This window comes from Oncorhynchus tshawytscha, linkage group LG26 (assembly GCF_018296145.1).
Source record: "Oncorhynchus tshawytscha isolate Ot180627B linkage group LG26, Otsh_v2.0, whole genome shotgun sequence".
In the NCBI taxonomy this organism is placed as follows: domain Eukaryota; kingdom Metazoa; phylum Chordata; class Actinopteri; order Salmoniformes; family Salmonidae; genus Oncorhynchus; species Oncorhynchus tshawytscha.
Window position 1 is genome coordinate 7,760,992 of NC_056454.1, and position 18,141 is coordinate 7,779,132.

The window sequence follows — 18,141 nt, forward strand, 5'->3', positions numbered from 1 at the left end:
ATGCTCATAGACCTTAGTGCTGCTTTTGATACCATCAATCTCCACATTCTTTTGGAGAGATTGGAAACCGGAATTGGTCTACACGGACAAGTTCTGGCCAGGTTTAGATCTTATCTGTCGGAAGGATATCAGTTTGTCTCTGTGAATGGTTTGCCCTCTGACAAATCAACTGTACATTTTGGGTGTTCCTCAAGGTTCCGTTTTAGGACCACTATTGTTTTCACTATATATTTTAACTCTTGGGGATGTCAATCGAAAACATAATGTTAACTTTCACAGCTATGCGGATGACACACAGCTGTATATTTCAATGACACATGGTGAAGCCCCAAAATTGCCCTCGCAAGAAGCCTGTGTTTCAGACATAAGGAAGTGGATGGCTGCAAACTTTCTACTTCTAAACTCGGACAACACAGAGATGATTGTTCTAGGTCCCAAGAAAAAAGAGATCTTCTGTTGAATCTGACAATTAATCTTAATGGTTGTACAGTCGTCTCAAATAAACCTGAAGGACCTCGGCGTTACTCTGCACCCTGATCTCTCTTTTTACGAACATATCAAGACTGTTTCAAGGACAGCTTTTTTCCATCTACGTAACATTGCAAAAATCAGAAACTTTGTCCAAAAATGATGCAGAAAAATGTATCCATGCTTTTGTTACTTCTAGGTTAGACTACTGCAATGCTCTACTTTCCGGCTACCCGGATAAAGCACTAAATAAACTAAAGTTAGTTTAAATACGGCTGCTAGAATCCTGACTAAAACCAAAAAATTTGATCATATTACTCCAGTGCTAGCCTCCCTACACTGGCTTCCTGTCAAGGCAAGGGCTGATTAAGGTTGTACTGCTAATCTACAAAGCATTACATGGGCTTGCTCCTACCTATCTCTCTGATTTGGTCCTGCCGTACATACCTACACGTACGCTACGGTCACAAGACGCAGGCCTCCTAATTGTCCCTAGTATTTCTAAGCAAACAGCTGGAGGCAGGGCTTTCTCCTATAGAGCTCAATTTTTATGGAATGGTCTTGCTACCCATGTGAGAGACGCAAACTCGGTCTCAACCTTTAAGTCTTTACTGAAGACTCATCTCGTCAGTGGGTCATATGATTGAGTGTAGTCTGGCCCAGGAGTGTGAAGGTGAACGGAAAGGCTCTGGAGCAACAAACCGCCCTTGCTGTCTCTGCCTGGCCAGTTCCCCTCTTTCCACTGGGATTCTCTGCCTCTAACCTTATTACAGGGGCTTAGTCACTGGCTTACTGGTGCTCTTTCATGCAGTCCCTAGGAGGGGTGTCCCTAGGAGGGGTGAGTCACTGATGTGATCTTCCTGTCTGGGTTGGCGCCCCCCCCTTGGGTTGTGCCGTGGCGGAGATCTTTGTGGGCTATACTCGGCCTTGTCCCAGGATGGTAAGTTGGTGGTTGAAGATATCCCTCTAGTGGTGTGGGGGCTGTACTTTGGCAAAGTGGGTGGGGTTATATCCTTCCTGTTTGGCCCTGTCCGGGGGTATCATTGGATGGGGCCACAGTGTCTCCTGACCCCTCATGTCTCAGCCTCCAGTATTTATGCTGCAGTAGTGTGTCGGGGGGCTAGGGTCAGTTTGTTATACCTGGAGTACTTCTCCTGTCTTATCCGGTGTCCTGTGTGAATTGAAGTATGCTCTCTCTAATTCTCTCTTTCTCTTTCTTTCTTTCTCTCTCTCAGAGGACCTGAGCCCTAGGACCATGCCTCAGGACTACCTGGCATGATGACGCCTTGCTGTCCCCAGTCCACCTGGCCATGCTGATGCTCCAGTTTCAACTGTTCTGCCTGCGGCTTTGGAATCCTGACCTGTTCACTGGACGTGCTACCTGTCCCAGACCTATTATTTGACCATGCTGGTCATTTATGAACATCGTGGCCATGTTCTGTTATAATCTCCACCTGGCACAGCCAGAAGAGGACTGGCCAACCCTCATAGCCTGGTTCCTCTAAGTTTCTTTCTTGGTTTTGGCCTTTCTAGGGAGTTTTTCCTAGCCAACGTGCTTCAACACCTGCATTGCTTGCTGTTTGGGGTTTTAGGTTGGGTTTCTGTACAGCACTTTGAGATATCAGCTGATGTACGAAGGGCTATATAAATAAATTTGATTTGAGTTACTATTCCTCTTTTAATAAAAATTTTAAAAAACTCATCTCCATTGCTATGGAATTAAAATACACAACTTATATAACAATGTCAATAAAATGTTACTCAAGTTATTACATTGTTAATCAAAGAGGCATAGAGAGGCATCAAAGAGGCAACAAAATATGAATTTTAAGTATCCAAGTAAGGAAATATCCAAACTTGCCTTGACAACAGCCAAGGTACAGGTGGAAAATAATATTAATTTGTATTGAGAGTAAACTATCCCTTTAAAATTGGTACATTTGTTTGAAACAAGACACTTCATCTGTACGTGTGTGTAGTTCGAGGAGTAAATCTCATTGGTTGGTTTGATAATCTACTAGTTTAACTAATCTTAGTTGAAGGTGGAAAATCCAAAATGTTTCCTAAAAGTAGTCACTTTGTGCGATCTGTATTCAGATATTTGTAGTCACCTCTAAATGGTAGTAAACTTCTTTAAAAAAAGATGTTACTATTCACAAAGCATATTTGATACTATAGTTATCCCAGGTCTGATGTCTACAGTAGTACAACAGAGAAATATAGTAAAAAACAAAAAAATAGTAGTAGTAGAAAAATAGAGTAGACCTGAAATCATAAAAATAGAAAATTACATTTAAAAAAGACTACAGACTATTTGCCCATTATATGACATGATCAGGTCTATATGTGCACTGACTACTACCAGTGTGAAGGTTTCTTCCTTACTTTATCATGAGGGTTGTATACCTGAATATTCAGTCGCTGGTTTGTTATGCTGTGCACAAAGAAGGTAAAGCACTCCTCCCACACAGGGTCTTTGGATGCAAACACCACCTATAGGAAGGAGAGGGGAATGACAATAAAGAGGGGGCACAATGGAGCCATTTTCTCAATTGGATTTCCTCGACTCCTCATGTCCTCCTCCTCGTCCTCTCCGTGCCTCTTTTTGAAAACATCAGAGGGAAGCGAGGAAATGTGGAAACAAATGCGCTTTTAAGAAATTACTTTCTGTCTCTTCTCTAGTGTATCATCAGACAAATTACATTTACAGGAGTGGAATCCCAAAATACACAGTGTACAAAACCTGTTCTTTCCGTGACACCTGTTGACACCTGTTATTTCCATGACACAGCTTTCAGCTGGATTCATCTGGTCTGTCTATGATCCCTTATTGATGTCACCTGTTAAATCCACCTAAATAAGTGTAGATGAAGGGGAGGAGACAGGTTAAAGAAGGATTGTGCCATTCAGAGGGTGAATGGCAAGACAAAATATTTAAATGCCTTTGAACGGGGTATGGTAGTAGGTTCCAGGCACACCGGTTTGTGTGTCAAGTACTGCAACGATGCTGGGTTTTTCACGCTCAACAATTTCCTGTGTGTATCAAGAATGTTCCACCACCCAAAAGACATCCAGTCAACCTGATACAACTGAAGCATTGGAGTAAACATGGGCCAGCAACCCAGTGGAACGATTTCACCTGTTCTGAGGGCAAAAGGGAGTGCAACTCAATATTAGGATGGTGTTCCTAATGTTTTGTGCACTCAGTATACATGTGTGAAGTTGTAAAAATAAATGTAACTAGCTGCACTATACATTTTACAGATAAAAAAGTAATACATTACTCATCCTTTTAAGATGTTTTCTCCTCTGAGAAAACAGCCGTTTCAAAGGGGTATGGCTGATTTCAAAACTCTTCCGTGGTAGGACACACCTTTAACATCCTTTGCCGGAGGGGGCAAACAAGGAGAAGAGGAAACTCCTCATTTCACCTATTAAAGAATTGAAACTCCTACATATGGTGACCACTTATTGATTTCTGGGTCACGGAGGAGAGGAGGAGTTGAGGAGAGAACAGATTTTTTTTACCCAATTGAGGAAAATAAATCAAAGAAAAACACCTGTAACAAAATTGCAAAATTCCTTTTTAACAACAAAAAAAAAATCCATGTTTTCCCAGAAAACCCAGGTCTGAAGATTCCTGGAATCAGGATAGGAGAAGCAGAAAATCCTTCAAATCAGGATTTCGGGGATTTTAGGGGCCCTACCTGTAAGATACAAGTAACTGCCAAAATAAATAAAACACTAACATAAATTGTCTTAATAGGGTGTTGGACCACCATTAGCAAGAACTGCTTAAATGCACCTTGGCATATAATCTACAAGTGTCTGGAACTCTATTGGAGGGATGCAACTTCCTTGAGAAATTCCATAATTGTGTTGATGGTGGTAGTAAACGCTGTCTCAGGCACTGCTCCAGAATCTCCCATAAGTGCTCAATTAGGTTGAGATCTGGTGACTGAGACAGCCAATGACATATGGTTTACATAGTTTTCATGCTCTTCAAACCATTCAGAGACCACTCATGGCATGTGGATTGTCATCCTATGGGGGCATAGGCATGGTAGCCAAGCATTTTTATACATGACCCTAAGCATGATGGGATGTCAACTGCTTAATTAACTCAGGAACCACACCTGTATGGAAGCACCTCTTTTCGATATATACTTTGCATCCCTCATTTACTAAAGTATTTGCATTATTTTGGCAGTTACCTGTATATAGAATGGTTAACGGCAGATACAGTCAGTTGAATGATGCAATGGACAAAAACGTATCAGTGGGGGATATACTATATTTAATTCATAGAAGTCACATCCACCTGGCATGACTATCCCTACAATGCAGCAGCATTCAGTATTAACATACCTTGCTTTTCAGATTCTGTTCATCAATGGAGAACTCCACATAAGAGTTTGGATTGTTGTGTCTCCTTGTGAACTATAAATTAAAAGAACATTAACATTGATATAAAAGAGGCTCAGATATGAGTGTGTCAGTGTGTGTGTGTGTGTGTGTGTGTGTACAGTGAGCTCCAAAAGTATTTATTGGTATGGCTCTGTACTCTAGCACTTTGGAATCGAAATGATACAATGGAGGTTAAAGTGCATTTGCTGTAAATTTTGGTTGTGTTTCAGATTATTTTGTGCCCAATAGAATTGAATGGTAAATAATGAAATTGTATCAGTTTAATTGTAAATTATAATATATTTCTAAACCAGTGGAGGACAGCTCATAATAATGGCTGGAACAGAGCAAATGGAATGGCATCATACACATGGAAACCATGTGTTTGACGTATTTGATACCATTTCACTGATTCCGCTCCAGCCATTACAACGGGCCCGTCCTCCCCAATTAAGGTACTACCAACCTCCTGTGTTCTAAACACTTCTAAATTAATGTGGATGCTACCATGATTACAGATAATCCTAAATGAATCATGAATAAATTATGAGTGAGAAAGTTAGACGCACAAATATCATACCCCCAAGACATGCTAACCTCTCATCATTATATTAACAGGGGCTGTTAGCATTTTTGGGGGGTTATGAATCATTATTCACGATTCATTCAGGATTATCCGTAATCATGCTAGCATCCACATGAATGTAGAAGTGTTTAGAAACATATTCTATTCTTATTTACAATAAAAGTGACTCCAAAATAACACAATATATTATTTACAATTCTATTGGACACAAAATAATAACTTTTGACTACTTTTATACTGTACAGTATAAGTGAATTTGTCCCAATACTTTTGTTCCCCTAAAATGGAGGGGACTATGTATAAAAAGTGCTGTCATTTTTTAAAAACCTGACAGTCTGCATTTTAACCTCAGTCATTGTATCATTTCAAATCCAAAGTCCTGGAGTACAGAGCCAAAACACTGTCCCAATACTTTGAGCTCACTGTATTTTTAAATTAACCTGCATAATATTCACTCCATTACTTAGAACCTGTACTTGTCCAACTCCAAATCTGAGATTTCAATGTCAGGAACACTCAGCGGAAAAACAAGAGATTTCACAAAAGTTAGGTAAACAAGCTTCAGCCAGGTCTGACATGTCTGGTTTATGAGTGGCGGAGCGCTCTGGAATGTTCTAGTTTACCTGCAGGCAGCTCCCATATAGGTTGCCTTGAGTCTGCATTCCACTCACATGAGAATAATATGAGCTAGGCTCACGTGAGCAAACAGAGGAATGCATCAGCTCATAAGAGAAAAGGTGCTCTCTGTGTATATACACACACACACATACTAGCTGCTAGCACACTATATGACCTAGAGAGGGGAGCCTATAGTGTTAGCAGACTTCAGAGAGGGAAATGTCAATACTTCTTTCTACACTACTGTATAAAAGGACACAAATGCACAAACATAGATTAAATAATAGAAACTGTGCTACACCTGGCAGCTTGTTAATGTTTTCATGCTTTAGAGAGAGAGCAGCTCTAGACTAATCATCATCATACAGACAGTGGAGATTGTCCTCTGACTAATCAACCTTCAGAAAAAGTTCTGCATTTACCACAGGTCAAAGACAGAACTCGCTGCCTACGGTCCAGAAAGGGACCTTACTTATGCAAAAGGCATTTTCCATGACAGCGTTTAACACTTTCCCCGAAGAGTGACATCAGCAAAACTGAAGATTCTCACAGCAGTGTCACAGAGTGACCAGGAGGGGGAGCAGAGGAGGGGAAGCAGAATCGAAAAAAAGATCAAGACAGGGCAGACAAAGCAGGTATGGGAATGAATACAACAGGTCACACCCTCATGACCTGCCTTCTCCAGAAAAACAGGAAACACTAGTGCTGTACCAGGTAGTGTGCACAACGGAAACCATTTACTCCAAAGAGAAAAGAGTTTGTTGGACAAATTAATCTAGGTCCCTCCCTGTTTTGTTCTGTTTGCTGCTGTTGGCTTCCATTTGGTTTCTAGTGAACATAACAGTGGAGTACCAGTAGCAGGCCATTCAACTCTGCCTAAGTCATATTCATTAGGCACCAAATGGAAAACAGACTGAAACAGGGAGGAACTACCTGGACATGTCCAATAAGAAACTAAACATTTGTTTCCATTGCAAAATGATTCAAAATGTTGTCCTTTATGTGCCCTACTAAATACGACCCATGCATGTGGTCAATCTTACCCTGGCATCTTTGGCGTGCTTCCCATCCTTTTTAAAGTGGCTGAACTCACTGTGGTCTTTCTGTGGTAGGCAAATAAATGGATATTAATAGTATACAATATATATTTCAGATATAAAAACAATTACTGGCATATGCCTGCAATGAAGTAGAATGAAGAGCATGTATAGAGCAAAACAAATAAATGTAGTGCATGTATCAAAATAACACATTTAAGGGCTCTATTTTCAGCTGGCATTAAGCAGTTGTCAAATGCACATTCTTTGCAATTTTGACCTGTTAAAGCCAGCACGGTTCCGTTTTCAAATCCTCGAGCCAGGATTAGTAATTTACTTTGTACATGAGCACGCCTGTGCAGAGGTGGGAGAAGTGGTAATATCTGAGGTGTGTCCTTTGGCTCGTGAGACCGCTTTGAAATACATCTTAAATCACCAAAGCTTTATTAAAAGATCAAGTTTGTGAGTATCCCCTTATCTATGTAGGCTACTGTACATTATTTGAGCCAGTTCCTGTTATTATTTTGGATGTGCGTAAAAAACCCTCCATGTAGGTTATATGCCCATCATGGAACGAGAGATGACATGATCTGGTGACACTGGTATTTAGAAACATTTCAGTTATTTTCCTGTAATAATTGCTTGTTTTCCATTTCATTTGATAAAGAAAAAAAGCCCTTACAGGCTACCACTACCCTACTATAATGAAAGAAGGTTCAACAGCAATTAATCTGGTGTCTTTCTTATCCTAGCCATGCATTAGCCAAGTAGGCTATCCATAAAAGGTTTCTAAATGGTCTACTCGTGAGGCTTTTGCCATCATGCTTTTGCATTATTCACAATACACATAGGTCTACCTGCAGTGCGCATAGGCTACTCCAGGCGGTTTATATCCATCCTGATTTCCAAAGAGCTCCTCTTGTATTCAAATTATTCAGTGCTATAACACCATATCAACGGTAGGCCTAGGCTACATCATGCTTATTGAGAACATATTACGGGAGCCTAGTATTTTTTATTTAAGGAGAAGTGCGATGCGTAAAGGCCTATAGTCGTTGAAGCCAATTACAACAATGTTGACTGTCAACACTCCAAACATCTTATGTTGCTATTACATGTTACTGTAGCCTATGCTATTTAATAAACTCAATTACTGCAGTGAAAATAGCAACAATATTTCTGACACCCCCAGACCCAGCCAGCGCTAATATTTACCATTGCGTTAAGTTTGATAAAATGCAGAAGGCCACGTTTTATGACAGAAAACTTGAGCACAATTGACCTTTCGCTAAGCCCCGCCCCTCTTGGTACTGTTGCAACCTCGGACAACATCTGCAAAATTTGACCGACCACCCTGATTTGGTCTTTATGTGGCAAAATTTGAAATGGTGTATGGTTTTTTGTTGTTGATAAAGAAAGACACAGAGCTACAAAATGGGATATCATACACAGCAGTTGACAAACAATGGGAAAGTAATTCTGCTTTGAAAGTTGATAAACTCCGCTTTTTAGAAAATGGCCCGTGAATGTTTTGGTACACCTACTGGAAAGCTCTTCTTTGTCTACACCAATTCGGCATCGTTCACACCCTCTTAAGCCTTAGTCCCACCCATCTCTTTAAGGATTCACATGTGAGGCCATGTGCTAAACAGAGTAGTGTAGAGTAGTGAACAAACAAAGATTTCAAAACTAAAAATAGTGAAATAAGTAACCTACAATAAGGAAACCGCCAGGTAAAAATACACTTTATCTAGTTCTTGGCCTATATCCTAATCTGACTTTGGTGCAGGTCATGTTGTTCTTCACATTACAGTCTCTGGTAAACACACACTATATCAAATACAATCAAAATGTATTTGTCACAAGCACATGATACAGCTATAAACGGTACAATGCTATAACCCCCAGACACATCAAACTAAGTAGATGGGTCACTATTGTCTAGACATGTACACATGTCCATGAAATACAATAGATGGCTGTAAAATCACCCCCAAACAGTACAAACGGATTGTCATAGTTAGCCACCATGCATGAAATGCTGTAGTATGAATCTGCAGGTAGCTAAAGCTAACCAACTAGGTTCAACGTTTGCTAGCTAGCTAACATTAGGCAATGCAAATGGGTTTGTGAGATAGAAATAATATTACTACACAGATCATACTAGCGAGCCAGCAAGCTAATGTTTGTTAGCTTGACTTGAAATGAAAATGACTTTCCGACAAAATTAGAAATGTATAATTTCTGAAAATGTAGCTAGACTCTTACATGGATGAACGTTTCACGGCAGACTGGAACCACTTTAACTAAGTAAGACATCTTGTGTAGTTACAGTGGGGCAAAAAAGCATTTAGTCAGCCACCAATTGTGCAAATCTCCCACTTAAAAAGATGAGGCCTGTAATTTTCATCATAGGTACACATGACAGACAAAACAGACATGACAGACAAAATGAGAAGAAAAAAAATCCAGAAAATCACATTGTAGGATTTTTAATGAATTTATTTGCAAATTACGGTGGAAAATAAGTATTTGGTCACCTACAAGCAAGATTTCTGGCTCTTACAGACCTGTAACTTCTTCTTTAAGAGGCTCCTACCTCAAAACAGTCACACTCCAAACTCCACTATGGCCAAGACCAAAGAGGACACCAGAAACAAAATTGTAGACCTGCACCAGGCTGGGAAGACTGAATCTGCAATAGGTTAGCAGCTTGGTTTGAATAAATCAACTGTGGGAGCAATTATTAGGAAATGGAAGACATACAAGACCACTGATAATCTCCCTCGATCTGGGGCTCCACGCAAGATCTCACCCTGTGGAGTCAAAATGATCACAAGAACAGTGAGCAAAAATCCCAGAACCACACGGGGGGGACCTAGTGAATGACCTGCAGAGAGCTGGGACCAAATTAATTAACAAAGCCTACAATCAGTAACATCACTAGCCACTTTAACCGCCAGGGACTCAAATCCTGCACTGCCAGACGTGTACCATCCCCCTGCTTAAGCCAGTACATGTCCAGGCCCGTCTGAAGCACAAGCATTTTCTAGAGAGCATTTGGATGATCCATTTGATTTGATTTGAAGATTTGGGAAAAATGTCAATTATTAGGAAATGGAAGAAACAAAAATATAACTCCCTTTTGGTCCAAAAACTCAAAATGATCACAAGAACAGTGAGTTTGGAGGACTAGTGAAAAAATGCTGCCTACAGTTGCATCCAAAGAACACCATAGTTGCATCCAAAGAACACCATACCTACTGTGAAGCATGGGGGTGGAAACATCATGCTTTGGGGCTGTTTTTCTGCAAAGGGACCAGGACGACTGATTCATGTAAAGGAAAGAATGAATGGGGCCATGTATCGTGAGATTTTGAGTGAAAACCTCCTTCCATCAGCAAGGGCATTGAAGATGAAATGGCTGGGTCTTTCAGCATGACAATGATCCCAAACACACCGCCCGGGCAACGAAGGAGTGGCTTCGTAAGAAGCATTTCAAGGTCCTGGAGTGGCCTAGCCAGTCTCCAGATCTCAACCCCATAGAAAATCTTTGGAGGGAGTTGAAAGTCTGTATTGCCCAGCAACAGCCCCAAAACATCACTGCTCTAGAGGAGATCTGCATGGAGGAATGGGCCAAAATACCAGCAACAGTGTGTGAAAACCTTGTGAAGACTTACAGAAAACGTTTGACCTCTGTCATTGCCAACAAAGGGTATATAACAAAGTATTGAGATAAACTTTTGTTATTGACCAAATACTTATTTTCCACCATAATTTGCAAATAAATTCATTAAAAATCCTACAATGTGATTTTCTGCATTTTTTTCTCATGTTTTCTGTCATAGTTGAAGTGTACCTATGATGAAAATGATAGGCCTCTCTCATCTTTTTAAGTGGGAGAACTTGCACAATTGGTGGCTGACTAAATACTTTTTTGCCCCACTGTATATATATAAAAAAATACAAATAAAAAGAGCGTGACATACACCTAGCTTCCTGAAATGGGTCACATTTTCCAGGGAAGCCTAATTACCCATTCCATCACTGGCAAAATCCCCTCACAATGATTTCAAACTGTGTTTCTCATATACAATGAAATTAAAACATACACCCAATAGTTTCCTGATTAGCAGGGGGTATGTTGTTGACTGTCATTACAATTGCTTCACAGGAATCTGGTAATGTTCTGTTTGTAGTGTAGCTCTGTTTGTAGTGTAGCTAGCCACTGAACGGCTCTGAATTCACTCTCAGCATGCTGTCAAAGCTATAACAACTTTTAGAGATAACTAGTGCGCTCAAATCGTATCCTAATGCCGACAGCAGATGGGAGTTGCATTCATAACATTGCTAACTTAGGTAGCTAACATTCATTTTGAGAAACTGAGAGCTAGTTAATAACCAGCTGAGCTAGCAAACAATGTAACAACGGTTTAATTTCAGATTAGAAAAATACTCCATCAACAAGCTCTGCATTTCAGGAATCACAGTAGCAAATACACCTGGTGCACTGTTTAAATGGCTTTTATTGAACATATATTTTTTGAAGAAAATTCTCAGTATTTGCCATAGCATTCACTGGCTTTCATGCGATTTAAATGTGAGCTTGTCCGAGGACTCGACGACAGTTGTTATCCATTGGAGCGCTGTGAATGGTTGCCCAAAATTCTGAGGCAGATCTTTGCGAAGGGTCAATTGTGATGAGTTACGAATGATGGTACTGGTGATGATAATCTTCAATAAGGGGATTACATTGTAACATTTATATTTGATTGTCATCGGCCTATCACATGATGTTTATGCAAAATTACTAACTCTTTGTTATATGCATGTGCTAAGGCACCCTGGGGCATTCCGATTGAGTGGAGAGTGTCTTGTTAGTGCTCAGCGAATGTGTACTAATGTTTTCATAACCGAATAAACTTGGTTATCGCATCTCATATTCACATCGCAGACTGTTTGTGCTAGTTAACATGTGAGTTTTCGTGGCTGTACAGGCTTGACAGAGGTACTTACTGGTAGATTTGAGGCATTGTCTAGGTACACAGCAAGCATAGCACAAGCACAGCCATCAGATTTCTGTAACGGAAAAATAAAAGAAATACACAATATTCGTCAAAGGTTGTATACGGTTAATAAGCACATTTGTTGTTTTCCTTTAGCGCCCCGGGCTGTACAATATGAAAAGACATATCAGAGCTTCCACAACACGGTTTGGGTGAGTCAGCTCAACCGCTTAAGAGTGGTTATAAACCGCTTAAGAGTGGTTATAAACCGCTTAAGAGCGCTTACCTCCACTAGGAGTCCCGGGTCAGTTTGTAGAGAGAGCCACTGCAGTTTGAGATGAACCTCTCCACTCGTCACATCATCCAGGGGGAACCACTATGACAACGGAATGGGAAGAGTTTATTCATCTGAACCGAGATGTTTTCACCCTCAGAACCTCTCAAAACAAGGCTAGTCAACTCCAGACATGGAGGGCCAAAAGTTCTGCTAGTTTTCTTTTCTACCTGATAGTTGATGTATTGATTTATATCATTGATTGGCAAGAGAGTCTTCTCATTCCATTCTTTAGATTCCAAAAGGTAGAAAACACACTGAAACCGGGAGACTACCTTAGCTAATAACAATAATTTCAATTTGTATCCACATTTTAAAAATGTGTTCCGTTGTGTGCAGGGCCATAACCCGGGTTTGAGTTAGTGAGGTCCTCCCTGGACATTTTTTGAAAGTTGAATTTCATTTACTGCATTTCTACACAATTAAAAATGTTAAAATTCTATTTGGAGAACAGCAAAAATGACCCCAGCCATTATCACCTTAGCTGCTGTAGGTTCATTCACCTCAGTTGATTAGAGGTAGAGAAAGAAAACCAGAAGTATTTTGGCCTTGCAGGACCTGAGTTGCCTATCCCACAACTTAAACATTCAATATGACCTTCTCACCTTATCCATCTCTTTTTCCTTCTTCACTTCTCCAAAGTCCAAGCGAAACCTATGATGGATAAATAAGCCCTCAAATGGTCAAAGTATCTAACCAGGGCCATGCTCAATAGGCTTTGTCACACAAATGTTGTGGAAAATATTCCAGATAACGTCATGAATAGAGCCGGAATGATTCCTTACTCTACATTGTCAGAGGCATATGTTCTACATGACATATTTCTATATGAACATTCCACAACCTACTTGTGCACTACTGAATGTTTGACATGGGTCAGCAGTCAGTGACAAGTGGGCGTAAGAAATCAGAATGTTGAGGTTGTGTCTATTCTCGTGCACATAGTAAGTAGTTTCCTCACTTTCCCAGGATGTCATCCTTGTCAGTGTCCTCGTCAAACACATCCACCTCTAACTCCTGCCCAGGGGCCTCGTGTACCACAAACTGCAGTTGACAAAAAAGGGGATAAAAAAACAACAGAGTAAGAAATCATATATTCAAATATATATTATATGGTAATAAATAAAAAACAAAGTTTGTATAGACAAAGGGGAGAGAGAATGGGTCGACTGCATGATCGTGAGTGTGTGTGACTACATTTACAGTAGGAGGATTTTCAGGAGTCCCTACCTCATAAACTTCGTTCCAGTGTGGGTGCAGGTTCTCCTGGATGGTCTTGCTTTGGAAGTGGATATTGCCGACCCTAAGCACCGCGTAGGGGTCAGACTTGCCCTTCACCATTCCCATCATATAAGTGTCCTTCGCTATCAGATCCCGGGCCTCCAGCAAGTGTACCCTCACAACTCCCTAAAACATAAAAAAAATACTGTAGTTACAAAAAAAGTACAAAACACAGCAAGATCTTACTGCACACACCCACTAAAATACAAATTTAACAGAACTAGCATATTTTTAGACCCCCAAAATATGAACACAAGTTAGCTAGCAACACAGGCACCAGATTTGATTAACAGATTTTTAGAGATATGGAAATATTTGAAGATCCCATTAAACTACAGTATTTTTTGATGTGTCAAATCTTGTTCTGACATTTCATAGAAAATTACAATTTAATGGAGCCACTTCCAATCATTGGAACTGTGCCATAGATGTGCCATACACTCAAATTGTGTCTATCCATCCTCCTGTGTTGTTCGATCAGAACACCTACTGTACTGGGCCTTTGGCACTGACACAGGTCTCAACACAGTGGAGCATCAGTTTACTATACTCACACGAGGCAGGGGGAACCTCATCTGGTCCACTTTGACCTGGTCTATGAGGGGGATACACATGCGGTTGGGCAGGACCATAAGGGAAGCGATGATGTCCATGATGGCTGGCTCAGACAGGTGACTGTGGAGGTGAAGGTTGAAGTCACTTCAATCTAAAATAGTGATTTTGAAACTGATACATTCTGACCTAAAACAATCTGAATTTGTAGAACTCTTTTTCAAGGAAAAAAAATGCTAAATATATTTTGTACTTGTATGTAAACATTTAAAAAAAATATTACCTTAGACCTGGAGTGTCTAGGAGGTTGGTCAACCCTGTCCAGTTGATTTGTAGGGTCTGAAAATTAAACCATTTTGAATTTGATAACTTTAAATGAAACATTTCATCACTCTTAGCATCCTACCACAAGGATGCCGATGTCCTGACGGGGGCACAACAGGTCCCATACTCATTAGTGACATGGTAGGGTTTAAAAGGTTATAGCCTATACTACTAGCCTTGGTCCTCCTGAAAACAAAAATATATAACATTTAGTTAAATAACAATAATAAAGAGGGTGAACGAAGGTAGCTAAAGTTTTTTTTTTTAAATCTCTGGGTGTCATAGGTATAAATAACAAACAGAGCCATCTTTCAGAACCCACCGGCCGACGAATGAAGAACATAGTGACTCCTCCCACCAACGGGGCATTTCCAATCAGAGGTTCCAGAATGACACGCAACATGCCTTGAAGCTGAAAAATAAAACATTCTGACATGATTAGAAAAGGGCTGATATAGATCAATTTAAAGATCAAAACCAGTTTTAAAACAGTTCCTCAAGAGTGGAAATTTCTCTTCAAACCAAAAAAGCTAATTACACACAATGCAAATTGAACACACGGCTTGATGTGAGAGGAATAATGTGACGTAACCTGTTTGTCATGATAACAATGTTCAATTTTGAACCACAGTCATCCTAGGCTAGCATAGGGTGGTTGCATGTGCCAGTAGGACATGGAGCCAAGCTAGAGGCCACACAAGAACATTGGATGCCTACCCGAATACTTTTGACCCCAGCAGTGATGGGCGGCTTCACCTCGGTGTCGATGTCCACATCCCCATCGTAACTGTGAAGCAAAAAGCACTGTCAACAGCACAAACATATCTGGGACCAAGCTAAATCCAAAGCCCTAATAGTTTACAGGGAGTCATAGAACGGACTACAGTACCTTGTTATGGATTTTCTGGGACAATAAAACTACTACTTCTGCTGTACTACTAACTACAGTACTACTAGCCATTGTAGGCCTATTGTGTCTTTATTGTGCTGTACTGTGTGTTATTGATTCGAATTTGACTACTACTATTACCTTATGTGCAGGTCCATAACCACCTGCCTCTTGTCCACTTCATGGGTGTACACTTTAAGTCCAGTGATTCGGAGGGGCTGAAATTAGGAGAATATATAGATAGATAGATATATATATATATATCACCAGGTGCAGCATTTATCTAATGAGGCACCAAAAAATATATGCTGGCTGTGTCTGAATAAATCATACTTGTGTGCTAAATAGTAGCAAAAATATGTTTTATAGTATGGGAATTTGAAGAATTGCTTTGCATGCAAATATAGTTTTTTGGGGGGAAATGGAGGTGTTTGTTGACATTCATTTAATACATAAATGGTAATAAAAAATGATAAAAATATGCATTTGCTGTTAGCAAGGAGATTGCATAAATGGGCGCGGCACGTAGGCCTAATATGTTTATTTATTTCATATTCTAATTATCTCCTGATTGGTTTATTCCCGCTACTACACAACAAATCTTACCATTCATTAGGGATGTGCATCATTCCCTTTCAAGATGATTCGATACATATCAAGATACATGCATGGCCTCTGATACGATGCAGGAACAATACATTTTAGTTTGAAACAATTCGGTGTGATTCGGTTTGATTAGAGAACAAATCGATGCGATGCACTAACATGTTGCATAAACACATTCATTTTCCATTCTAAATTCAAATCTGCTGCTGATGGAGCGTCATGAGCTGGGCCTTTCTGAGCTGGATCTGTCTGAGCAGACTTCTCTCTCTGGGTGTGTGTGTGAGAGAGAGAATAATGTATGTCTATGGGGTATGTACTGTGTGTGTGTGTAAATTATGTATGCCTATGGTGTATACTATGTAGGCACCTGATTTGAGCCATAAGGGAGACTAGGCATCTACCACCCCACTTCCACTATCAGATTAGGGTGGGCCCAGCACTTAGGTTCTAAAAAATCCCTATCGCCCAGTAATTAACTTGTCATTTTTGCGGATTAAGTGTTTGAGCTTGTAATGCATTAATAATTATCGCTTACAAATTAGCCATGACAATACCAATGAATATATAGCACAATTTTGGATTTTACCCCAATCCCAAAATCGAATGGTTTTGAAGTTTAGCAGAGAGGAAGAGGCAAAACGAGAGGGACAAAAGGCCACATAAATCAGTCTTCTCCAGCAGGTAGTGTTTTGTATTCACCAAGCAAGGAGTTTTTGTATGGAGGTCAATGAGAAAGTTTCAAGTTTGGTTAACATAAAAATGTAACAGCTTATTTGCTACATGTGGCTTTGATCAGAAAAATGTGTTGAGAATACAAATCCTATGATCTCCACGTACGCCAACATTTTGTGAGGAATTAAGCACGGTTGATAAATGAGGCCCCAGGTACTAGAACTTATACAAACCTAGAACCACGAGTTGAAACCTGATATGCTAACACAACAAAAGCTCTCTCACTGTATGACCAAAGTGGACTTTTGTGAAGGTGAATGTTTTGAGGTATGGGCTGGACAATCTGATGGATGGCTGGATCTTCTCTTTGAGGAGCTTCTCCATGAACATGCCAAAGAAAGGCCACGCCTGCAGCAAAATCTAAAGACATACAGACAGACATATGACCAAAGAATGACAGGAGAACTAGTTGTGATCAGCATAACCAAATCATTGTGTGGATAAACAAATGTAGAGCATAACATTGAGAGGTTGTGTATGTGATATGTCATTGAAAACAATGTTGTTTTGAAAGCTTTGTGAGCAACATGTCAATGTTTAAAGCAGTTCACGACCAGACCGTCCCCAAGACTACACTAAACAGATCTGTTTGTGCCGTCGGGCCAACTCCATTGCTGAGGTGACAACAGCACAACAGACAAAGAGTGACCAGCATGAATGGAAAAAACATTATTTTACCTTGTTGAGCCAGTCAACCTTCTCAACTTCGGGAAAGTGTACCTTTGGGAAGAGAAGACAACTTTACAAGAGAGTTTGGTTGACACAAACCATTGTGATTCTGTGAGTTGGCAGGAGTCCAGATAATGAAGATGACCCATCCTCATTTAAGACTTACTTTTGAACTTTGAATAGGTCTACATTGTATGAAGGGAGATGGACATATTAGACAAAGAAACCAATCAGAGGCACATTTGATTTGAAATATACAGTGGGGTAAAAAAGTGTTTAGTCAGCCACTAATTGTGCAAGTTCTCCCACTTAAAAAGATGAGAGGCCTGTAATTTTCATCATAGGTACACTTCAACTATGACAGACAATATGAGAAAAATAATCCAGAAAATCACATTGTAGGATTTTTAATGAATTTATTTGCAAATTATGGTGGAAAATAAGTATTTGGTCACCTACAAACAAGCAAGATTTCTGGCTCTCACAGACGTGTAAACTTCTTTAAGAGGCTCCTATGTCCTCCACTCGTTACCTGTATTAATGGCACCTGTTTGAACATGTTTTTAGTATAAAAGACACCTGTCCACAACCTCAAACAGGCACACTCCAAACTCCACTATGGCCAAGACCAA

General features: G+C 40.1%; 1 protein-coding gene across 4 annotated transcripts in view; it reads right to left on the minus strand.

Annotated features, from left to right (window-relative positions):
• Positions 1 to 18,141, minus strand: part of esyt3 (extended synaptotagmin-like protein 3) — a 38,238-nt gene that overhangs the window by 14,963 nt on the left and 5,134 nt on the right. For 3 of the 4 annotated variants that reach the window (XR_002949534.2, XR_002949535.2, XM_024388729.2), the window contains exons 2-16: positions 17,519 to 17,560; positions 17,066 to 17,200; positions 15,644 to 15,720; positions 15,331 to 15,400; positions 14,936 to 15,025; positions 14,573 to 14,628; positions 14,292 to 14,412; positions 13,687 to 13,863; positions 13,418 to 13,500; positions 13,062 to 13,110; positions 12,409 to 12,498; positions 12,133 to 12,195; positions 7,123 to 7,182; positions 4,837 to 4,908; positions 2,854 to 2,961 (exon numbers count right to left, since the gene is read on the minus strand). Coding sequence is in view for 2 of the 4 variants with exons in the window: in XM_024388729.2 (XP_024244497.1) it covers positions 2,854 to 2,961; positions 4,837 to 4,908; positions 7,123 to 7,182; positions 12,133 to 12,195; positions 12,409 to 12,498; positions 13,062 to 13,110; positions 13,418 to 13,500; positions 13,687 to 13,863; positions 14,292 to 14,412; positions 14,573 to 14,628; positions 14,936 to 15,025; positions 15,331 to 15,400; positions 15,644 to 15,720; positions 17,066 to 17,200; positions 17,519 to 17,560 (1,293 nt within the window). In the remaining 2 variants the exon portion in view is untranslated. The remainder of the gene's footprint in view (positions 1 to 2,853; positions 2,962 to 4,836; positions 4,909 to 7,122; positions 7,183 to 12,132; positions 12,196 to 12,408; positions 12,499 to 13,061; positions 13,111 to 13,417; positions 13,501 to 13,686; positions 13,864 to 14,291; positions 14,413 to 14,572; positions 14,629 to 14,935; positions 15,026 to 15,330; positions 15,401 to 15,643; positions 15,721 to 17,065; positions 17,201 to 17,518; positions 17,561 to 18,141) is intronic. The other variant, XM_024388730.2, reaches the window with a different exon arrangement.